The sequence below is a fragment of the Ornithorhynchus anatinus genome, chromosome 8 (genome assembly GCF_004115215.2).
Source record: "Ornithorhynchus anatinus isolate Pmale09 chromosome 8, mOrnAna1.pri.v4, whole genome shotgun sequence".
In the NCBI taxonomy this organism is placed as follows: Eukaryota; Metazoa; Chordata; class Mammalia; order Monotremata; family Ornithorhynchidae; genus Ornithorhynchus; species Ornithorhynchus anatinus.
Genome location: NC_041735.1, coordinates 171,396 through 196,217, shown reverse-complemented (window position 1 = coordinate 196,217; position 24,822 = coordinate 171,396). Strand labels below are relative to the sequence as shown.

The 24,822-nt window shown below is 47.9% G+C and overlaps 1 protein-coding gene across 1 annotated transcript in view; it reads right to left on the bottom strand.

Moving 5' to 3' along the window:
- The window catches only part of FAM227B (family with sequence similarity 227 member B), a 155,811-nt gene that overhangs the window by 107,238 nt on the left and 23,751 nt on the right, over nucleotides 1–24,822 (bottom strand). The window contains exons 9-10 of the mRNA XM_029070351.2: nucleotides 23,281–23,407; nucleotides 13,487–13,600 (exon numbers count right to left, since the gene is read on the bottom strand). Coding sequence (XP_028926184.1) covers nucleotides 13,487–13,600; nucleotides 23,281–23,407 — 241 coding nt within the window. The remainder of the gene's footprint in view (nucleotides 1–13,486; nucleotides 13,601–23,280; nucleotides 23,408–24,822) is intronic.

Here is a 24,822-nt window from a genome sequence, read left to right as displayed (position 1 = left end):
TTCACATGGGGCTCCCAAGTTAAGGGGGAGGAATGAATCAATATTCAAAACTCCATTTACAAAAGAGGACCTGAGGCGCAGAGAAGTTATGTGACTTATCCCGAGTCAAACAGCAGGCAAGTGGTGCAGCAGGGATCGATCCCAGGTCTCCTGTCTCCAATCCCATGCTCCTTCCACTAGGGCACGCTGCTTCTCTTCTTATTGTCCAACATCTTAATTTTCTCTTCCGTAACCTAGCCTGGACTCCTCATCTGTACACTTCTCAAACCACGCCTGAAGCTCCTGACATTTTGATCGCACAACTTCCTGAAGAGACAAATCGCATCGGAAGGTCCGTCCTTCGTCTGGAGAACGCCAAGCCCTCCGACCCCAAGTGCCCCGATGCCCCAACCCCGATGCCGGGGGTTTCAATCAAAAAACAGTGTGGGTTGCCCTGTCAGGATCCTTCCCGACATTGTTGATCTCAATCATGTCCCATCCAGCTTGGTCTTTATCGGCGGATGAGGCCTAATCTTTTTCCGTCGCTCCCGGTTCGGAAGCGACTCTGTTTTTGCTCAGCCCCTAATCTTGGTGAGAGCAGATCCTGAGTCACAGTCTCGGACTCCAACCACTCAGCATGTTTCCTCCGAGGAGGTAGTCCCAAAGTTGTTAAACTTTGACCCGCGACTCCTGAGGGTCCCACAGCCCCCTCGGTGCCCTTCATCCACCGATCGTATTTCATGACCCTGTTCCCCCAGTCGCAGAGTTGGAGGTCCAGGGGATGCCTCTGAGATGGAGGGAGGGGAGGATGGCAGAGAAGGAAGAAGGGAAGAGAGGGTTAAGGCAGGGCTGGCCGACAATAGCTTTCATGCCAAGAGCCCTCTGTGAGAGTGAACTTCGGTCTGCAGGGTCCTCTCACAAGCTCCAGAGCGAGACGTGAAACTGAACGGTCCCAGCCTGAATCTTTCGGAACAGCCGTAACCGTCTCCTTGGGAGCCAGTCAGACTCTTGTGGAAATGCAGCGGACTCGGCCAGAGAACGAGGCTGCCCTTCAGAGCCTTGAAGTTGTGACTCCACTTGCCCAGACTGCTCCTTAGGCCCTGGGGAAATCAGATTAAGTATCAGACAGATCCAGGAGTCCCAGACCCTAGAACACCTGACCACTCTGGGTTCCCCGGTTCCTGTCAATTCCCTCTTGGGTCTGATTGAGAGCAGAAGCAGGGGAGAGAAAGGTATACAGACATGGGAGATACTCGGGGAAGGAAGCCCGACCTGAGGTGGGGCCATGGGGAAGGATGCTTCCCCCTTCCAGAGGCAGGCCTGGGAATCCCAGCCCCAGCGGGGGCTGTCCCTGGACCTGCCGTTCCTTGAGCCCCTCACGACTCGCAGCTAGCGTCCATCTCCCTGCTCTCGCTCCTGGTCCCCGCTCCTTGGATGGACCGTCTCCACTGATCCAAAGTCCACGAATCTCCAGAGTCAGATGGGCCAGGCCCACCAAACATCCTCTTGAGCTTCTCTGAGCTGGAAAGAACCACTGAGGCTTGATCCCAACCTGAAAACTGTCTCAGAAACCAGCCATGCCTCCAGCAGTATGGAGGGCCGTGGCGGGGCAGGACAGACAGACGGACGGAAACGTGAGTGGCGATTAGCGGTTGGTTTCTCCGCATGCTGGGTCGTGGATTACTTATATTTTCCAGGGCAGAGGAGTCAAAGGTTGCCGGGATAGCAGAGGGAGAGGCCGAGAGCCACCTGAGTTCTGCATCCTACCTTTTTGGCCATCCCCAGGTGATGTTGCTGAAAAGATCAGTGACTACACTTTAACCGGAGAGCCGTGAAATGGAGTTCACCTATCAATCAATCAGTCAATCAATCTATCGATCATCAGTATTTATCGAGCGCTTACTGTGTGCAGCTCATGATACCGAACACTTGGAAGAGTACAGTACAATAAACACTGAAATCTGACTTCCACTCAAAAATAAAAGGTCAAAAGAAAATGGTAACAGGTCCGAGTTCACGCTTTCCATGAGACACCACGGCCTCATACTCCCTCGACTACAAGCCAAGAGCTGCTTTGAAAGTTTGAGAGCCATGTTAAGAAAACCATATTTTGAACAATATTATCTTCATTCTAAAGGTAATGAACTCTAAATGGAGAAAATGAACATTGAAAACCCTCAATCTTGTAAAGAACCTAATACTACCCTGACTGTGGGGAGTTAGCTTGTAAACGCTGAGGCGTTCCAGACCCTGAAATTCTAGAACTGCTTACATTCCACACCTAAAAAGGGAGATTTTCTGCTGTTTTGTTTGGAAGGCAGATTTTAACTCTCTACTGCCTGTTTATTTTATTCAAAACAAAAACAAAAAGCCCCTTTCCTTAAATTCTGGAGCAAAATCAGCACTCCATTGACTCTGAGCACCTCAGGTTGTGAGAAGAGGAAGTCACGTTTTGAATCTTTGGACAATTTTTTCTGCTCGAAAGCTGCAATACGCATCCTGCCGGTCTTTGTCTCAAAGTCAAGTGTAAAGAGCCCAGGTCTGAGAGTCTCGGGTCCTGAGCTCTTCCCTTCTAGACTGTAAGGTTGTTGTGGGCAGGGAGTGTGTCTGTTTACTGTTATATTGTACTCTCCCAAGCACCTGATAAAGTCCTCTGCACACAGTAAGCACTCAATAAATATGATCGACTGACTGACTGACTAACCCTGGTTCTGCCGCTTGTGTGCCGGGTGACCTTAGGCAAGCCATTTAACTTCTCTCTACCACAGTTTCCCCAACTGTAAAACGGGGATTAAAATTCTCCCCGGTGGGGGGCAGGGACTGTCTCTGACCTGATGATCTCGTATCTACCCCAGTGCTTAATATAGTGCTTGGCACATAGTAAGCACTTACATACCTTCTTCCTCTTATTATTAATCATAACTATAATCATCATCATCATTAATAATTTAATAATAATTTTGGTATTTGTTAAGCGCTTACTATGTGCCAAGCACTGTTCTAAGCGCTGGGGAGATACAAGATAATTAGATTGTCCACATAGGGCTCACGGTCTTCATCCCCATTTTTCAGATGAGGTAACTGAGGCACAGAGCAGTGAAGTGACTTGCCCAAAGTCACACAGCTGATCAGTGGCAGAGCCGGGATTAGAACCCCCGACCTTCTGACTCCCAAGCCCGGGCTCTTTCCACTGAGCCACGCTGCCACCTACCTATGACCCTGACTCTACCTGCCCTGACTGGCCTTGGTGACCACTCAGTCGATGCAGGCCCTGAGAATTTAGGGCAGACAAGGGAGAAGGCCAGCTTGGCTCAGAGAGCAGCAAGCCAGGAGACCCGGGTTCTAGTCTCACTCTGGCCACTTGAATGCTCTGTGACACTGGGCAAACTTACTTACCCCTCTGGGCTTCTGTTCCTCACTGTAAAATGGGATATGACATCTGTTCTCCCTCCCTTTGTATTGTGAGCCCTGTGTGGAAAAGGATATGGGTTCAAACTGACGACTTGTATTTACGCCAGCGCTCATCCAGTGCTCGGCACATAGTAAGCGCTTAACCAAATACCAACATATTATTATTATTATGTGCAGAGCAACTGTTCTAAGCTCTGGGGTAGACACAGGGGAATCAGTTTGTCCCACGTGGGACTCACCAGTCTTAATCCCCATTTTACAGATGAGGGAACTGAGGCGCAGAGAAGTGAAGTGAACTTGCCCACAGTCCACACCAGCTGACCAAGTGGCAGAGCTGGGATTCGAACTCATGAGCCCTGACTCCAAAGCCCGTGCTCTTTCCACTGCGCCATGCTGCTTCTCCTGACCACCAGCATGTCAGGAGGAAACAGGCAGGAGAAAGACAGCCCTGCCCACTGGCCCCCTTCCTCCCTACCCCTGGGCCCTGACTGAGCGTTAAAAATGTGGCAGACCTGAGAAGAGCTATGATTTGGGAAATAAAAAATAATAGTAACAATAATAATAATAATTGTGGTACTTGCTAAGCACCTACTAGGTGCCAAGCACTGTTCAAGTGGCTGGGGTAGTTACAAGTTCATCAGGTTGTACGCAGTCCCTATCCACATGGGGCTTCACAGTCTTAACCCATTAACCCATTTTATAGATGAGATAACTTGAGGTACAAAGAAGTGAAATGACCAGTGGTGAAGCTGGAAATAGAACCCAGGTCCTTCTGACTCCCAGGCCTAGGGTCGATCCACCGGGCCATGCTGCTTCTCCTGTTCCTGGAACCGATCCACCGCCGAGACTGGGGAAAAAACGGCTCTGATTCTCTACCCTCCCATTTGCTTTTCTTACCAGGCGGCCCTGTCCTCTTCCCCACGAGGACCTCGAGCCTAGAGTTTGGAGGCAGCAGAGCCTCAAGCTTCATACTGAACTGAGGTTCTACTGCGTCCTACTAGAGTCCAGACCTGTGGATGATCTGCTCAGAAGGTATTGCATCGGTGCTATGGATAAACCATCCACATCCATGAATGACCTGACAAATCACCCAAGAGTGAGATACAGAAATACAGCAAGCTTGTCAGCATCATCCCAGCCTAGCTTGGCAGGCGGGTTGGGGCAGGGGGATGGCAGGCGGGTGGATGGTGGAGAGTAGCAGCATTTCCCAAACCTGACCTCTAATTCCAAATGACCCCAGAGGGCTCCAGGAATCTCAGTGGATCTCTTCATTTATTTAGACTTTCAGTCCCCCTCGGGGCAGAGCCCCGTCCAACCTGATTATCTTATACCTATCGATTTGGATGCTTAGAAATAATAATGATAATTACGGTACTTACTCAGTGCCTACCATTTAGAGGCACTGTACTAAGTGCTAGCGTGGATACAAGCAAATCAGGATGGACACAGTCCCTATCCCCCAGGGGGCTCATTGTCTCAATCCCCATTTTACAGAAGAGGTAACTGAGGCACATATAAGTGAAATGACTTACCCAAAGTCACTCAGCAGACAAGTGGCAGAGCCGGGAAGAGAATCCATGACCTTCTGACTCCCAGGTCTATGCTCTGTCCACTAGGCCATGATGCTTCTCTACAGATCTTGGCACATACTATGTGCCTAACAAATGCCACAGTGATGATTATGATTATTATGTCTGATCTCCAAGCTGGGATTGGCAAACAGGCTTACCCAAGTAGCATCACTATACAGGCCACCGGGCCAAACAATCTTCCCAATTCTCCTGTTGCCAGGACATGGATATGCAGCTTTTGCCAGTCCCCCAAGGAGGCTTAGGAGCCAGTCCGGCCGACAGAAGTTGTACGTGGCCTAACCTGGCCCGAGGGGCAGCGGTCTTCCCAGCGGAGAGACCGTCCACGTGCTGATGTCCCATGTGGAGCCGACCTCAGGAACCCCACCCTACCCCGGCCCAACTCCTGAGAATCCTGGGAGTCCCATGTGTGACAAGGACTGTGTCCAATCTGATTAACTCGTATCTTCCCTAGCGCTTAGTACAGTGCTTGGCACATAGCAACAAATAACAACAATAATGATAAGGATAATAATGATAATAATAACTGTAGCCTATGGGCCTCACCCACAGTAGACTAGCAACCCATCTCATTAGGATTGCTTTTTGTTGTTTTTTTGGCTAAGTGCCATCATTTCAGGGCTCCACAGGGCACCTCGCTTATCGGTAGTATTGGGCTGGTCTGGAACAAGTGCTGGGTGGAACGAGGAGAGCAGAGAATGGGGAGCCTCCATCTCACACGGCTGCCACAACTGTCATTCTAAAATCTCATACTGCAGTAGTGACAGAAATAGAGACAAGTTCCTTTACTTTCACTATCACAACTGCAAAGTCACGGTAACGGGTTTTTAGACTGCGGATTGACGGCCTAATTGATCCAGATCACCTACGCAGGTCACTGAGTTCATTTTTTTCTGCAAGGAATTTTCCCATACACTGTGCAGCTAAAACTGCCTTAGTTCAGAACCAACTGCCTCTTGCGGTCGCCCGGCAGGGGCCTGGCAGTGGGCTTCTGATACTGGCAAGTGGCCAGGAGCATAGAGAAGGTTCTGGAGGGACTGGGGCCATTGCACTCCACAAGCGTGAGGATGGGTCTGCGATCTTGGCTAGAGCAAGTGGGAAAAACAAGGTCCATTGTTCGTAGAGATAAGGTCAAATCTGTTACGTCAATCATTTGCTCGGCTTCTTGGGTGGGTTTTCTCTAGGACGCAATTGCCTGCGTAGAGCATCGTCAGCAACGGTCTAGGACTTCAGGAAACTCATCCAACTCAACAGACTGCAAACATCATCCAGAGGAATGGCAGCGTGTGCATCCCAGCGCCTGCTGCATCCAGACCTCTTGTTGCCTCTTGCAACGTGACTACACGGGACAAACCGAACTGGACTGGGCCGAGTTGGCAATGGATCGGAACGGACAACCCCTGGTCTGACACGGCCAGCCTTGCCATCGTGAAGCTGTGTCAGAATCTCGATTTACTTTAGTGTCTGTCTCCCCCACGTCCATATTTGAGGTAAGTTCCTTGAGAGCAGGGATCGTGTTTACTAACTTTATTGTATTCTCCCAAGAATTTAGTGTAATGCTCTGCACAGAGTAAGTGCTCAAAAAATATGACTGATTGATTGAGACCAGTCAAATTTCCTAAGCAGTTGCCAGAGTCTAGATCTATTGATGCTGTCAAATGCTTTCATTTTACTCAGAGTAGTGAAAGAATTTGCCATCTGCTTATTGGGTGCAAAGCAATGCACTAAGCACTGGGAAAGAGTAAGTTCTCTTGAGTCATCTAGGAGTTTGGTGCTTCGGTCCCATAATTTTCCTGAATGGGGCATGTGGAAAGACTGTATCTGTTGTGCCCCATTGTAAACCACATCGTGATGCTGGAAAGGTTGAGTAAACATTATTCTTCAGGAGCCCACAATGAGCTATGAGTCTAGAGGGTGCCTGTCTGCCAACTCTGTGGTATTGTACACTCCCAAGAGCCGAATTCAGTGCTGCTCAGTAAACGCCAGAATTCAGTAAACGCTCAGTAAATGCCATTGACTGATCGACTGATTGAATCTGACTAGGAGTCCTCTGCCGGGATCTTTCTGGCAATAGAAAGGAATTGCCTTAACAATCGCCTTTCTTCCTGCAAGTGATGATGATGGTGGCTGTGTCTCTGAGATCCAGTGGCAGAGCCTGGGAAAGCATTTAAGCAGCTTGTCTGCTCTATGTTTGGAATTCTCAAATGGCAGGATGGGATCTCAAAACAATGAAGTCAGGAACCAAGGCGGTTCCCCTAGCATTGAAATTCAGCTCACCACAACACAGTCGTGTGAGGGCGGGGGACACTGTAGGAGAATGAACAAAAATTGGATGACCGAACAGTTACTGCCCGGGGAGGTGAATCTGGGAATCCGAAAGCAAAGAGGGGGAAGGAAACGTTTTCAGGGCACAGTAAAACCAAACCTCAGACGATGCTGCAGCCAGCTGAAAACTGGGAGTCAGTTGCAGCAGCAAAGTGCCCTTCCATCTAGCAAGGAGTGGCTCTTTTCAAACTGAAGTTTAGTATGGACCTTGAGACAAGGAGTCAAAGGTAAAAACAGCATCAGGGACTCAAACAACAACATCACAGCACAGACGGGGCAGGCTGTTTGTATGTACAGTGTGGTCAGAAATGTGAATCCTACACTGGAGCTTGTAGAGTGCTCTGCACAAAGTAGGTGCTTAAAAATACTACTCTAAGTGCTACAGATATAGCTTGGGTAGGAGTGGGGAAAGGCATCTTTCTCCCATGCCAGAGAAGGTGGCCTAGGGTGACGGTCATCCACTGTAAGGAACGCTCTTTGGGGGAGTCCCGAGAAACTCTAACGTGAATCACTTTTTAAAAAAGTATTTATTAAGAACATTACTATGTGTCAAACACTGTTCTATCCTCTGGGGTAGATACAAGGGAATTAGGTTGGGCACAGTCCCTGTGTCACATGGGGCTCACAGTCTAAGTAGGACGGAGAACAAAAGAACTGAGGCACAGAGAAGTTAAGTGACTTGCCCAAGGTCACACAGCAAGCATTTAGCAGAGCTGGGATTAGAACCCAGATCCTCTGACTCTCAGGCACATGCTCTTCCCACTAGCCCATGCTGCTTCTCCCAGAAAACACAGCTCTCTGGCCACTCAGGAATTTGGGAGAGAGTCATCACTCAAAGCAGGCGTGTCATCCTTAGTCCTTAGCCCACGTGTAATTTACCCTGTTCCTCAGTCCTACTTAATTGCATGTTCAATGACTTATTGAGCTATTTCACCTGGACATTCCCTCACTAGTGCCGGCTTCATTCTTGTTCTCCTGTGGCTCCCACTCTCTGTAAATCATCCCTGCTTGTCTCTCCCATAAGACTGGAAGCACCTTGAGGGCAGGGAATGAGTGTCTTCCTTCAGTGGTCCCCTCCCCCCTTCCTCTGTTCAGTGCTCAGCCCTCAGAAGGTACTCTGTAGCTCTTGTCAACCGGCCGACTGACTGGGGCTATGAGCAATCAGTCCTCTGACCCCCCCATTCTGGGTCTCCCTCCACATGATCAGATGATGCGATTTCTGCACTGCCCCGTGAGCACTACCTTGGGGGTTCGGAGGCCGCTGAGCCCGCTGAAGGGACAGCCTGTTGCAGGGCGGGGGCCGCTGGGCGGGGGCCGGGAGCTCTGACTCGAACCTGATTCCCAGACGTCCTTGGCCGGCAGGTGCCCACCCTCAATTCAAGTGTGTTTGGCTTGCTTTCTCTCCAACTCTCTTACTGAAAAGATTTCAACTTTTTCGACATGGAAATTTTGACCGTTAACAGAAACAAACTTTTTTAAACAAAATGTTAACACTGGTACAAGGGAAATCCCATTATTGTGAATTTTGTAATTGTGCTAAAAAGTATTTTTCAATATCCTGCTTCTGTGACCGGCTTGGGGGCGAAGATTGATTCCACGGAGTCAGGAAAAAAGGAGGGACATTCAGAAACTAGGAATTTAGGGAGTTAGATTGAAAGAATTTACAGTATTTTGATTTCTCAGTTAAGAATTATAGAAGATAATCCACTCAAGGCAGCGATCGTGAGGAGACTTTGAAGCAGTTCCTCAAGAGAAGAAGCTCCTTTAAGTACTAGGCCCTGATACAAGCCTGTGCACAGAAAGCTTTGTATTGCACATTAAGTAAATGCAGTCTTGGTCTGGGAAAGTCCTTGCTTGGGTAGGAGGGGGCCAGGGCACCGGAGCTGAAGGAGCAACCTGTTTGGCCAGTGCCTGCTTCCCACAACACCAGGTGCTGGTCACCAGCTGAGACTCTGCACCCCTTGAAGACAGTTGTGACAGCTAAAGCTTTCTCTCTGTCGTGTCATCCCACAAGCTACCGGAGCTGAGGGCAGAACGATGGGCAGAAACATTCCTGTGGGGGCCGCGGGCGAGAGACGATCCCTGACCTGCCCCCACTGACTCCAGGGTCATTGGGCTTCCCCTCGTAGGTCCCAGTGAATGTGGATGCCACTTGTAAGCCACAGGTCTGGGCTGCCAGTGCCGAGATGGAGGGAGACTCAGTGGCCAAGAAATGGATACACTGGACACAAAGGCCCCCAGGCCAAATCCGAACCAGATAGGAGAACGACCGTCTGGAAAGCAGATTGTCCCCTGTGGTATACAAGTGGGCACGGCAACACAACCAGGGATACCACCTTACCTGGAGGAGGGCAAGGCTTTCTGTAGTGGGTGGTGTGCTGCCATTGAGATGTGCTATTTTTTTGCCTTCTGTTAAATATTTCTATCAACATTTAATACAAGTGCAGTCCTAAGTAATCGATCAATCAGTTCAATCGGTGGTATTTATTGAGCACTTTCTGTGTGCAGAGCACTAGGCTAAGTACTTGAGAGAGTACAATAACAACAGAGTTTGGTAGACCCGTTTCCTGCCCAACAGGAGCTTGCATTCTAGAAGGGGAGACAGACATAAAATAAATTATGGATATATTCATAAGTGCTGTGGGGCTGAGGATGGGGTTAAGAGCAAGTGTTTAAAGGGGACAGATCCAAGTGCATAGGTGATGCAGAAGGGAAAGGGAATAGGGGAATGAGGGCTTGGTCAGGGAAGACCTCTTGGAGGAGGTGTGATTTTAATAAAGATTTGAAGGTGGGGGAGAAGGTGAAAGGAGAAGGGGGAAGCGTGGTCTGTCCATACATAAAGGGGAGGTGAGTTCTAGGCCAGAGGAAGGAGGTGGGCAAAGGTTGGTGATCAGATAGATGAAACAAACTTCAGTGGTAGGACTGGCGTTGGGAGGAGCGAAGCATGCAGCCTGGGTTGTAGTAGAAATCGGTGAGGTAAAATAGCGAAGGGGCAAGATGACTGAGTGCCTAAAAGCCAATGGTTAAGGAGTTTCTGTTTAATGAGAATGGACTGGGGCAATCGGACGGTTTTAAGAGTGGGAAGATGTGGGATAGAATGTGCTGTAAGAAAAATACATCTGGGCAGCAAAGCAAAAAGCACGAGTGGAGAAAGACAGGAGGCCCAGGGAGGTCCAGCGGGAGACTGTTGCAGTAGATCAAGGTGTGGATAGGAAAGTGCTTGAATCAGTGTAAGAAGCCATTTGGGTGGGAACGAGGGTATTGTTTTGCACATGCTGTGAGGTAAAACGGTATGGATTTGGTGAGCAGACTGAATTGTGGGATGAATGCGAGAAATGAGTTGAGGATAAGACCAAGGTTACAGGATAGGCTTCTGAGACACGGGAGGATACTGGTACTGTCTATAGGGATGGGAAAGTCAGGGGAAGGACAGGGTTTGGGTGGTAAGATAAGAAGTTCTGTTTTGGACATGGTAAGTTTGAGTTTTTCCAGGGAGGAGATGTGAGACTGCAGAAAAGGAGAGAAGTCAGAGTTGGAGAGGTAGATAGGGGAATCATCTGCATAGAGATGGTAGTTCAAGCCATGGGAGCGAATGGGTTCTCCAAGGAGTGGGTATAGATGGGGAATAGAAGGGACCCAGAACTGAGTCTTAAGGAAGTAGTCTGCAAAAGAGACTGAGTAGGAGTGGGCTAGAGAGAGTAGGAGGAGAACCAGGAGAGGACAGAGGCAAGATTGGATAAAACATCAATCAATCATATTACTGAGCTCTTACTGTGTGCAGCACCTTACTAAGTGCTTGGGAGAGTAGAATATAACAGAGTTTGGTAGACACGGGTCCCTGCCCATAAGGAGCTTACAGTCTATTTGCAGGAGACAGACATTAAAATGAATTACATATATTTTTATATATATATATATGGCTTTCTGGTGCTAAGGTTGGCATCAGTAAAAGTACGAATGCTAGGACTTAGGGAAGGCCTTTGGTGGAGCTGTGATTTTAATAAGGGCTTTGGAGGTGGGAAGAACGATAGTCGTCGGATATGAACGTGGAGGGAGTTCCAGAGCGGGAGAGAAGATGTGGGTGAGGGGTCCGAGGTGAGATAGACGAGACTGAGGTACATCGAGTGGGTGAGTGTTAGAGGAGCAGAGGCAGCAAGCAGGGTTGTAGCAGGATATCAACGGGGTAAGATAAGAGGGGGCCAGGTGATTAGGTAATGTTTCCAGGAGAAGGGGGTGGTCCTCAGTGTCGAAGGCAGCAAGGAGGCGAGGAGAATTAGGATGACGTAGAGGCCGTCGGAGTTGGCAAGAAGGTTATTGGTGCCCCTAGAGAGGGGGTTTCCTTGGTGTGAAGGGGAAGGAAGCCAGAGCATTGGAGGAGAGGAAGTGGAAGCGGTGGGTGTAGACAACTCGTGCAAGGAGTTTGGAGAGGAATGGTAGGAGAGAGATGGGATGATCACTGGAGGAGCCTTTGGTGCCTTTGGACCCGACCCCATCCTCTGTGGCTCTAATGTCCGTACCGTCTATTTCACTGCTTCTTCCTTCCTACCTGTGATTTCTGAATCACTGGTCTGCCTCCCCAGCTAACTTTAAGTCAGGGATAATGCCTCTAATTCTACTGTACTCTCTCAAGGGGCTTAGTTCAGTGCTCCTGCCCACAGTAGGAGCTCAATAAATACTTCCTGATCGATTGCATTGATGACTGAAACAGGGCACCCATTTTCATGAGTATTTGGAAGCAAAAAGTTTAAATGAAACGACCATCACAAAACTTAGAGCTCAAATAAAACATGTGTTTTCTTTTTGTTTTAACCCATACAGGCCTTCTCTTTTCTAATTACAAACACAAGCCAACTCTTAGCCTCTGGACACTTTGGTAGATTAAAACAACTTCCCTTAGCAACCACATTCTAGCTACAACAAATAATCAGGAAATTATGATAATTCCCTTTCGACAAGGACTTTTCAGCCCAAAAGAAAGAAATCAATCCATGAATATTCAGTCAACAGATTGAGACTATCTTGGACAGGAGAGCTACATAGGAGTTTAGGTTTCCCAGATCACGGATGATATTAGTCCTTGATGTTTCCAGCCCTCTTGAGTGCCTGCAGATGGCAGAGAGGAGAGGAAAGCTGGGGACGGGGAGGTGGGCTTTGGGGGAGAAGAGAGAGAGGTGGGGAGGGGGGCCCGCCAACAGAATCGGCTCTCCACTGCCAGCTGATGTCATCTAGAGATGGGCTTTGTCTCACCATTTTGTTCACTCATTCAAATCTCTCAACTATTTTTCAAATGTTTCAGGGTCAATAAAAGCCCCAGAAGCAACTTCACCGAGCGTTTTTCCCGTTAATTCTCAAACCATGGGCATTTGAAAGAAAATAAACCCACATGTTTTGTGGGATGGATCCATTCCATTTTGTTGGGAAAGGTTTGTTAAGACACCTCTCCCATGGGTTGCAGGTCTTTATAGGAAGTCCTTCCCTATTTCTGAGTTTCTAAAATGGATACTGAAACGACAATGAGTTCTGGGAAATCTCCGAAGAGCGTGACTAACAAATAGGAAAATCCTTGGGAATGAATTTATCGAGATAAAGGAATACTGACATCACTTTAGGAGTCAGAGCCGAGAATTGTTTGGGTTCAGTGCCCTAAGAAGCCGGAACTGGTCAGAACTCAGCCTCCAGTGGTAAGACATGTCCCGGAATAGCTGGTGGGTGTTGGGGTTGGGAGATGGGGGCCAGGATGGAGTGCAGCAGCGACCTCTCCCTCCCCGCATAATCCACAGCTGCTGACATTCCTATGAGAATTTTTTTTTTTTACTTCCAGCACCACTGAGCGGATTAACTTTGTAGAGACTTGCCTGAACCTGACGTTCATCTGTATTAGGGATTTCTCAGAGAAGGGACATATACCTTAGCCACCGAGATCACGGCAGCCAAAGCAGAACCGTGCGCTGTGGATCGGAGGGAACAGATGATCCTCTAGAGCAAGTGAAAAGATTTAACAGAAACAAAATGCCTGAGCCTCCAGGAATGGTACCCACTAAGAATTCCCAATAACGTCCAATTCTAGCTCCTTCTGGACTGAAGTATAACCAGTTACTTTGAAAGCGCAGCTCATCGGCCACCCTCCAGATCTGATCTGGAACACACAAGGCCACTCTGCTATCGACAAAGTAAGAACTTACTCTGTTTGGACACTTTCATTACTGATGCATCTTCTTTCTTGCCACCGTATATTGTGCTTCTGCTCAGCCAGTCTAGATCCCATTTCTTCCAAAAGCCTTTGATGGGCTTTAGGCCTGTAACACCAAAGTCACACACTGAGTTGGCAAGTAATTCGAGGTCTCCAATACCGCTGGGAAAATGGAACCAGCATCGACTGGCACATTTATATTCCCTCATGGACCACCCTCTTGGAGGCTGACCAGCCTGGCCAACCCAGCCCACTCCGGCCAATGGATTTGGCTGACAGAACAGACTCGGCTGAGTGACTCGGTCCCAGTCTGGCTGCCCCTTAGAAATTACCTGCCATTTAGCAGGCACTCTGAAGCCGGCAAGTTAAAGTATTAAAAAAAGCAAGAGGCAATCTTGAGAAATGTTGCTCGTTCCACAAATGGGAAGTAAATCTTTACTCTCTAGAAGCAAAACCCTCTGAATTGAGATGTTTTCAATTTTATTTACGTTTGCATTGTGATGTTTCTCACTGCAAAGTTTGACCCTACGTTCCACTTTTCTAGGACAGTGAAAACTTCAGAAGTCCAAGTTCGGGTATTGCGTAACCAGCCCCCAGATATGTCCACTGTTGGCAGAGTCCTGGGGGAGCTTGACGGAATTGTGAATCAATCAATCGTATTGTGACCGAGGTCCCACGTTGACACCTCCCCTCGAGAGTGACTGTGAATGGGGGCGAGGAGACCGCCACACTTAAACACTCAAATGAGAAGAAAATCAAAATCCAAACACCTTACCACATAGATTACACATTCTCCCGTAAATCAACGTAGCAAGGAGGAAACCGTCTGTTCGGAGACAGTCATAAGTGTAAATGTTTCCTGGAGTAATTAATGTGGCTGGTGTCATTTTGGATTAATCTGAAAGGGCTTCATTGTTGAATCCTGAACTTCACTGTATCTGTAAAATGTCTCTCCTGCCCTTCTGGCTCGTCTGTTGGTCATCACACGGCAGCTGCTTGGGCATCCTGCTTTTGCTCATTCCCCACCCGTGGCCTGCCCCATAAAGCCGGGTGTTAAATGGGCGTTACCTCAATGCTGGTAACCTGCCGAGGTTACCAGCTGATGCCCAGTTGGCACCTTCCTCTGTCAATCCATCATGGTATTTATTGAGCATCTTCTGAGCGCTAGGCATTACGCTGAGAAACTGGGAACTGTATAGCAGTAGCAAAGACACGTGTTCCCTGCCCTAAAGGAACTGAGACCTCAGTGGTGGACACTGACAAAAATGATGGCAGATTGTGAAAGTTTGGGGAAGACTAGGATGAGACTGGGAGCAATACAGAGATAACAGGATGAAGGAGCTGAACAAAAAACTAAAAGTATAGATGAATATATAAATGAAATATATATTAAAACGTGCATGTGAAAATGAGGGTATTTTTAATGGTATTTGTTCAGCACTTACTATGTGTCAAACACCGTTCTAAATGTTGGCGTAGGCACAGGTTAATTACGTTGGACACCGTCCCTGTCCCACACGAGGTTCGTGTCTGATTAGGACGGAGAGCAGGTATTTAATCCCTGTTTTACAGCCGAGGAAACCAAGCCACGGAGATGTTCAGCAACTTGCGGATGGGAAGGAAATACACACGAACTAAATGTGGGTGTTGGGGTGATACAACTGGGCTGTTGTGAATTTATGAATGAGGCTTCCCGGAGAGGGTGGGATTTGGGGAGGGCTTTTGAACTGGGGAGAACTGTCATCTGTAGAATCGAGGATTAGTTGAGAGGGGGTTTCCAGGCTAGAGGGACATCTAGAGTGAGGGAATGGAGGTGGGAGACAACCTCTCAAAAAACGTCCTTGCCTTCTTGATAGTTTCCTACTTCTCTGTCTACAGACAAGTCACCAGAGAGTATGCTGCCGAATTCAGAGGCAGCATTGTTTTTTGTTGCCAAAGGACAATTTTGATTGCAGAGATTCCTAGGGCTTCCTACGACTGTATATAATCTCAGTTTTCTTTAAGTTTACTGCCGGCCCATATTGCTGCACTAACTTTGAGAAACGTTACACAATCATTTGCCTGTCTTTGTGTGTGCGTGTGAATGTGTGTATGTGGGCGTGTGTGGGTGCATGCCTGATTACGTGTGTGCCTGCGTGCAGAGATAATACAGTGACTTCCAAATGGCTGCCGAAGAAACTTTCGATGATGCTTGCGGCCTGCACGGTGGGGAGAAGCTCTCCAGGGGACGCAAGTAGAAGCAGCTTTCGGGCCCCTCGGTGCATGGTGCTGTAGAACAGGCTGCACCGACCCTGACCCACCACAGGGTTCTATTTTCCGGTGGTCGCAATGGGACTAGATGGGTAAGTGTCCCGTCATGCTGTCTGGAGGGGCTGAAAGATCTTGGAGAACATCTCTGCGGGGGCAAGATGGCGCAGTAGTTCCCATGTAAGGCGCTTTCTTTAAAATCTAGTATTAGAATTTCCAGGCCTGGATGGTGCTCACTGCTGCGGCGATAGAGCCGGCGTCGGGTGCTCCGTGTTGGGGCCTGAAGTGGCTTCAAGGTTCGGGCTCCGCAGTGCTGACTCTGGTCTTCCGCAGAGAGGCGAAGGGTCTTGCAAGACCACTGCCAGCAGTTCAAAGCCAGAGGGCCTCATGATAACTCTCACTTTTCTTCCTGCGGAGATTAATTCCAGTATTGCCTGGAGTTCTACGGCATTGCTTCCAAATTCCATCAGCTGAAGAACAGCCAGTGCTGGCATGTAAGTGCACGAGTCCCCAGGAAACCTTCCCCAGCATGCCGTGTGCCCACGCAAGGCCAGCCAACACTGAACCCCGCTCCCGCTTGTCCCGGCTGCTCACCAGGTAGTCCCTTTCTCGGGGTCTCGGGCCTGCTGGTCAGAGGGCCTGGGTTCTAATCCCACTCTGCCATGGGTCTGCTGTGAGATCTTAGGCAAGTCACTTCTCTTCTCCGTGCCTCAGTTACTTCATCTGTAAAATGGGGATCAAATCTTCCTCCCTCCTATTTAGACCGTGAGTCCCAGGTGGGACGGGGACTGTGTCCAACCTGATTAGCTTGAATCTACCCCAGAGCCTAGAACAGTGCTTGACACATAGTAAGGGCTTAGTAAATACCATTATTATTATTATTAATAAATGATTATTATTCCAACTTTTTCCAACGGAACATTAATTGTGTTCATAGTTTTGGAAACACACACTTTGTATTTACCAGGTTGACAGTTGAATTCTTTTGGCAAAGACAGGGATCGTTTATGACCCCTTGCTGAACTGCCTAATGACAAAGTATGCTTGGATCTCACTAGCTGGGGCTATACACTAGAACTGACCATTGCTGATGCCTATCTTATGTAACTACTGGCCTGTTATCGCTCAATCAATCAATCAATCAGTTGTATTTATTGAGCACTTATATGGTGCAGAGCACTGTATTAAGCACTTGTGAGAATACAATAATAACAGAGTTGGTAGATGGGTTCCTTGCCCGCAATGAGCTTACAGTCTAGAGGGGAAGACAGACATTAATTTAAATTAATACATTACTTTTACTCCTACTTTTACTCATTTTTACTCACAATTACTCTAGTAATTGAGAAGCAGCATGGCCTAATGGATAGAGATGGGACTGGAAGTCAGTAGGACCTAGTTCTAGTCCCAGCTCTGACACTTGTCTGCTGTGGGACGCTGGCCAAGTCACTTTACCTTTCTGTCCCTCAGTTGCCTCAGCTGCAAAATGGGATTAAGGCAGTGAGCCCCAGGCGGAACATGGACTGTGTCCCGCCTGATTATCTTGTATCTACCCCAGAGCTTCGAAGAATGCCCGGCACATAGTAAACACTCAACAGATACCATATAAAAAAGTAAATGCACACCCATAACTGTTATTGCAGCTATGAGCCCTCAGAAGAGGGGAAGCGGATACATTTCTTTCTTCTCTTCCCTTTCTGATGGTGTCTGACAGCATTTACCTTTTGTGAGTAAAAGGGAACGTACTTGATGTTTATTATAGTTCCCATTCTGGCAATACAAAGTATTTCACGATTCCAGTTAATATGCTCTACTCTTCCACTGTGATCTGACTTGCATGATGATAATTCAGCAAGTTAGAAAAGTCCTAGACTATAACACTGTGGCTTTTGATTTCCTTTGCAGTGAAATATTATAAGGCCATTTACCAAAATATTTAATTTCTTCCAGAGATATGAAGAAATGCATATTCCAGAAATCATTTTGGTTTCCTTTTGGTATTCCGTTTGACAATTTCTGATAATCCAACATGAATTTACAGTATTATGTAGTACGTTACAGCCTCTTAGTGGTTCCTCTCAATGTCATAATTTCCCATTTTGTCTATTCATTTCCTAGAACTGGTCTGACTAGGGGCTATTGTAGAGACAGAAGCATTTGTCAACAGCAGTAGGCTAGGCTCTGGCAATCAGCATTCCTAGGACATTTGTGAGGATGGTGTTCCTGAAGCCTTTTTTCCCGCAATTTCTATTTCAAGAATTGACTGTTTACATCCAGTTCATTTGAAAATATTTCCATCAGAAGCTGGCTTCATAGAAAACTCGCATCGTAGTACTTGTGCCTTGTCTTCCTCCTTCTTAGTTGACAGAACTCTCCTCTCCCCATCTTCAAACCCGCTATGAAATCATATCTCCTCCAAGAGGCCTTCCTTAACTATCCCCATTTCCTCACACTATTTGCCCTCCCCTCTGCATCACCTGGGCCCTTTGACACAAACCTCATCCCCAGCCCCTCAGCACTTATGTACAGATCCACCTTGTCTTTTCCTGAACTGGTAATTTATTTTTGTGACAGAGACCATGTCTACCAATACTATACTCTCCCAAGTACTCAGTACAGTGCATGGTACATAGTAAGTGCCCAATAAATATCATTGATTGACTTCCAGCACATGCAAGTGCAAAAGAGTTTCTTCTGTCGCTGTAGGTCATAGCGCCGAGTCGGATGGGCAATGTGGGAAGAAAGCTCCCTCATTCCTCAGTGGCGTCTGATCCAAAATGCATAATGAACGCATGCATTATGGCAGAACTGAGCACCCTGACAAGTTTATCGAGACATCAGAGTTACTTCCCAATGTGGCTGCTGACCTGTCAGAGCCAAGAGACCACGGCAAAGCCTCTCTGAAAGAGCAGCTTCAGTTCTAGCCATCCTTTCCCACACAGCCACCCTGGAGGATGCGGCGAGGATCCTGGGAACTGCCATCCATACGGTTCTGACGCTCGGTGAAATTCCTCCTGCCACAAGTCGAGCACGTCGTCCGAAGTCTTTGAACCGCTCGTCCGAGAGGGCCATCCCCGCCACCAGTGTCGGTGGTCTAGAGATGCTCGCGCCAGAGGTCGGTTGGGGGAGTCCTGAGCTGCTTTTCCAAGAATCAGCAAAGCACCGTGGACAGACAGAGACATTAACCTCTTGGAGAGCAGGGACCTTGGGTTCCACCTCTGCAAGCTCTCCAAAGGCTTTCGGTGCTCTGCATCCAACTGGTGCTTGATAAATTAAGCTGCAGGCTGAGGTTTGATATTAGTTTGCAGCCGGCCAATCCTACACACAATCAAGGATCCCTAACTGTAAGGTTACTGTGGTCACTGAATTCTGTTACCGGATTGGTTTTGTTTATTTATTTATATATATATATTTATATCTGCATTTATTTATATAAATATATATATATATAATATAAAAATTTTCAGTTGTCCTTCGTATTCCAAGAGGACATCATTGATGGTGCAGATCACCTCTGAGTGCAGGAATGGCTGAAAAAGCCCATTTGGGGTCCACAGCCCCAGCCACATTGGGCACCCAGAAAGGTTATCTCTTGATGAGCTGTTGTAATGCTTATAGCAGATGGTGTTGTTTTCTCTTCGGCCTCCTTCTCTCTTCATATGATGCTTTTGCTCAGAGAGAGCTTAGCCACTCCCTTCTTTCTGGCCATGTGCCCCTCCGGTCTGCCCTCAGCTATCGATGCCCGATTTTCTGCCGGGTTGCAGCATCGTCTGAGGTTTTGTTTTATCCTGTCTTTAAAATGCTTTCTCTGCCTTCTTAGCTTTGGCTTCCCTAATTTTAGCTCTCTAAATAGCAACTGTTTGGGTATCCTGCTAGATACCTGGGTAGTCCACTGGAGAACTCTCTGCTCAGGGAAGCTGGGATAAACACGGAGCTCGAAAAACCACACCAAGAGGGCTTATGTGTCCTTCTGACACAAGGTTTGGAGGTGATATGATGGTAATGGAATGTACTGAGCATCTGCTGAGTTCAATGCACTACAATAAGTGTCTGGGAAGGTACAACAGATGCACAAGGCACATCCCCTGAGTCCACAAGGAGCTTACACTCTCACAAAGGAGAAAGGCACAAAGATACGGGGCAATTGTTGGAGCAGTAGGAAGAACACAAATCGATAGGGGTAGAACTAAAAAGTCAGGGTGAATGATTAGAATAGGTCAGAATCAACTGTTCAGCGTGGGACTGAATTATACATTTATGTATAGGATGCAAGAGAGGATCAGGATTCAGACCAAACTGAAGGCCTCTGGGCAGTGTCGTGCTCCACCTTCTTTTTGGCTGTGAGGCCCAGACCTAGTACAGACTCCGCCCAGGACTTCTCAAACAGGACTTCTGGGGCAGTTCCCTCATCACCACCTGTGGGCAGATTTATGGAGGGTCAACCCAGGATCCCACACAGCAAGGCCCTGGGCCACAATCAGGCCCTCCCTCTCTCCCTTCCCGCCCTCCCTCTCTCCTTCCCCCCTTCCCTCTTCCGCTGCCGGCTCCTCGGCACTACGGTCGTGCACCTCCCGGCATGTACATGCTAGGCAGGATGCTGAGAAGGGGTGAGAGAGAGCGCAGCCTACCCAGACAGCCCCCCACAGAGCAGAAGCCTGGGTAGGCAGCTGCTCGGTGGGAAGCCGGATGCTGGGAGGCCTGAAGAGATCACCTGGAGGCTCGAGGAGGCCAGCCTCCGGGGCAGTGGCAGTGCAGGGCAGGCTGGGCCAAGAGACAGGTCAGCCTGGATATCCCTGAATATCTAGGTGGAAGGGTGACAGATGTCAAGTGGGAAGCAGCATGGCTCAGTGGAAAGAGCCCGGGCCTGGGAGCCAGAGGATCTGGGTTCTAATTCCAACTCTGCCACTTGTCTGCTGTGTGACCTTGAGCAAGTCACTTCAATTCTCTGTGCCTCAGCTTCTTCAACTGCAAAAGGGGGATTCAATCCCTGTTCTCTCTCCTAAGTAGACCGTGAACCCCATGTGGGACAGGGAGACTGTGTCTTCTCGGATTAACTCGTATCTACCCTAGCGCTTAGAACAGTGCCTGGTAGCAGTAAGCGCTTAACAGATGCCAAAAAGCAAATTAAACTGCAGAGATGTATCCTTTTATGTGATTATCAATCCCAAGAAAATTAATGTTGCAAGTTGATTTCTTAAGTGCTTGGAGAAGTGGAGTTTAGGACAGTTCAAATTGGGCCAGTGCTCTGACTCCATGGCCACTCGGCATTTCACTCTCTTCCGACTGCATCTACAATGACAGGCGAAAACCCTTGGGGAGAGGCAAAGATTTACAAATGTGACTTTTAACTTCAAGAGCACTTCTGCACAGAAACTGTAAGTTCTTGAGTTAAGTGCATAAAAATGTGTTGTAAACTTTTCCACTCGGCAGCCACTGAAGTCTTTGGCGGAGTTTGCCAATAGAGCAGTTTGCAGGGTGGAGATGAGGGAGCAGATAAACAACTGGAAACATTTTCAAAATTGTTGGCTATCTCCTTGGTTGACACATTTCCTTTGACTGATGGGCCAACGAACGCTGCCCCCCAAAACCGCTTAGCGACTTGTCGGAGTCGGCTCGCGGGGATTTGAGGCGGGTAGGTGTGAAGCCAACAGATAAGGCGTGTGTGACCGTCTGTCTTTCCAATGATCTGGAAAGAGCTTCTTCTTGTGGCGTGGATGATATTGTGAATACAGTTATGGGCTATTGAAATCCAAGGTGTCTGAAACACGTTCTACTGGGAGAGATGTTCCCGAGTCATTCCAAAATCCCAATACTGTTGGGATGAGCTGGAAGAACCGTATTAAGTCGTAGACCTTGAGATCTGCCCAAATCCACTAAAATGGGCTAGCTTAGCTTCACCTCTAGTCCTTGGGCGCTTTTGTGATGGTTTCGAGAGGTTGGACTCCAAGTGCCAAGGCAATGAATGCACAATCGGGCGGCTCAAGAGGTGCCAGTAAACCAACAGTTGAGGCACTGTTTCTCTTGTTCCACTGTTCTCCTTCCGGCATAATTACTAGGGACAAAAGGAATCTCACCAATCAGAAGTAGTGAGGATGCCTGGGGGTTTCATTTCAGTGTTTCAGTAAAAATGTAATTTTGAACTCTCAATTCTGGGGGAATCTCTGTGGCTAATCCCGGCTCCATCACTTGTCTGCTGTGTGACCTGGCCAAGTCACTTCACTTCTGTGTGCCTCAGTTACCTCATCTGTAATATGGGCATTAAGACTGTGAGCCCCACGCGGGCCATGGACTGTGTCCAACCTGACTATCCGGTATATACCCCAGCGTTAAGTACAGTGCCTGGCACATAGAAAGGGTTTAACAGATACCATTAAAAAAAATAGTGAAAATTTAAGGTTTCTAGAATATGGCAACACATTCATTCCCTTTTACAATCATAATTGGAAGGAAATGTGGATTTGGAAGGAGAGGGACTAAAGAAAAAAACATGTGGGGTTGTGAGTCAGAAGACCCAGGTTCTAAGTCTCAGATATGACACCGGCCTACTCTTTGACCTTGGACAAGTCACTTCACTTCTCTGTGCCTCAGTTTCCTCATCTGTAAAGTGGAGATAAAATACCTGGCCTACTATCCTCCTAGGCTGTGAGCCTCGGATGGCTCAGGGACTTGGTTAGAGCTCGTTGAACCTACCCGTGGGTTTAGCACAAGTAAGGGGACCACTATCATCATCCTCATAGAGGAGGAAATTCTATGCCTTTCTTATGGATCGTCCAAGGGTGCTAAGCTCTTACTCAGCTAGCTTGGGAGAATTGCTGTAGCTATGCTCTCAGTTACTGGGAAAGAATCCCTAAAAGGCTGCAATGCCATTCTTAACCGGGCCCTATAGTCCCTTTTCAAAACCCCAGAAACAAAGAGCTTGAAATTCTCTTGAAATGCTGAGTTCCAGTTCACCGTGGTGATATTGGGCATTGACCTTCCCACGATGGGTTTCCTCACCAAACCTGGGACTGAGATTCCACCCTTCCTCTTTCCCTTTCTCCCTCCCTTTCTTCCTCTCTCCCTCTTTCCCTCTCTCCATCCCTTCTTCGGTCCTTGGTTTTCTTCCTCTTTCCAATCCTCCCTCCATCCCTCCCTCCAGTCCTCCCTTCATCTTCCCTCCAGCCCTCCTTCTGTCTTTCCCACTCTCCAACCCTCCCTCCAGCCTTCCTGGGAGTGCTAGAAAAACAAAGCGCTGAAATGCATTCTTCTCCCACTTCTCTCCAGGTCACACGAAGCCCTCTAGAGAGGCTGATGAGAGAGATAGAGAGCACCACCCCCATCACATCGCCTGCTTGTTCTTGGTTCAAGTTGGATATTGCTCCTTGGGAACCCTGAGTGTAACAGTTTCCCTTCAATAGATTCTGAAGGGCAGATTGGCTCCCTGAGGACAGAATCTCCGAGAGCAGAACATGGGATGGACAGACACGGGGAGTCAGGGGAAAAGTTCTGGATGAATTAAGTGGAGGGAGAACATTTGAATGATATTTGAATTCAGAGTACCTGAGAACCACTGATAAATGATATTTCCTATTTCCTCCTTAAACTCATCATCAAAAAGCTTGCTGGAGTCAGGAAATGCTTCGTGGAAGGCTGTGTAGATGGCTTGTGACAAACAGTCAGGGTAGATCTATCAAAAAAATAGGACAATTTTATGAGATTTACAATAAAATATAGCTGATTTTTTTCCCTAAGGAACGATTATGGAGTTGAGGCACCATCTAGGCCCTTGGTTTACGCTCTTTCATTCTCTCTCCCTCTGTGAGTTATTTCACTGTCTGTGAGCATTGCTCCCAAAGGAGAACTGGATGGAGAGAACAGTTAAAACATAGATTAGTCCCATTGGCTACTTGTCAGAAGCTCTTATCGATATCTGGTGTGGGAAGGTACTCTCAGGTTTTTGGATCGCATCAGTTCATATCTCTGTGCTTCCTTTGATACAATCTCCTCAGATAAATATCGGTGGACCGTGCGGAACTGAGTTGCTTCGGCTAGCTATACGAGAAGCAATTCAATGGAAACTACTAGCTGTGGTTCATTTTCCAGCTCTAGCAGGCTCCCCAACTAGCCATTATCATCATCAAAGATATTTTCCAAGTGCCTACTGGCGCCTAGGGTGTACCTAGCCCAGGCTGAGACGCTTGGGATTAAGGAAGAAAATGGAATTAAAGTCAGTGCCAGCCTCGGGGAGGGTGCAGCAAACATAGGAACAATGTGTTGTCAAAGAGAACATATCAACATGAAATTGGGGCTGCTCTGCCAGACCATTTGGAAGGGCTCAGTGTTCTCAGGGACCTGGAAGGGGAACACAGAGAGGCTTCGGCGAAATGGCATTTATGACATCATCAGGTCTCACTGCGTGCCTGGCATAAAGCAAGTAATGTCACGTGGGCTTCCGTGTCCAGTCGATCGGTGGTATTTATTGAGCGCTTACTGAGTGCAGAGCCCTGTACTAAGCACTTGGGAGAGTACAATAGAACAGAGTTGGTAGACGTGTTCCCTGCCCATAATGACCTTACAATCTAGAGGGGGAGACAGACATTAATATTGATAAATACAAATGGCAGGGACTGTCTCTATCTGTTGCCGACTTGTTCATTCCAAGCGCTTAGTACAGTGCTCTGCACATGGTAAGCGCTCAATAAATACTATTGAATGAATAAATACAGTTTAGCTGTGCACAAAAGTCCGGTGGGGTTGAGGGAGGGGGTGAATAAAGGGTGTAAGGGTGCAAGGTGATGCAGAAGGGAGCGGGAGCGGTCTGGTCAGGGAAGGCCCTTTAGAGGAGATGGGCCTTAGTGGATTTAGCACAGGCCTGGGAGTCAGAAGCACCTGGGTTCTAATCCCGGCTCCATCGTCTGTTTGCTATGTGATCTTGGGCAAGTCATTTCACTTCTCTCGGCCTCGGTTACCTCATCTGTAAAATGGGCATTAAGAGTGTGAGCCCTGTGTGGGACAGGGACTGTGTCCAACCTGATTGACTTGTATCTACTACAGCGCTTAAAACAGTGCTCGCCACGTAGTAAGCACTTAACGAGTACTATA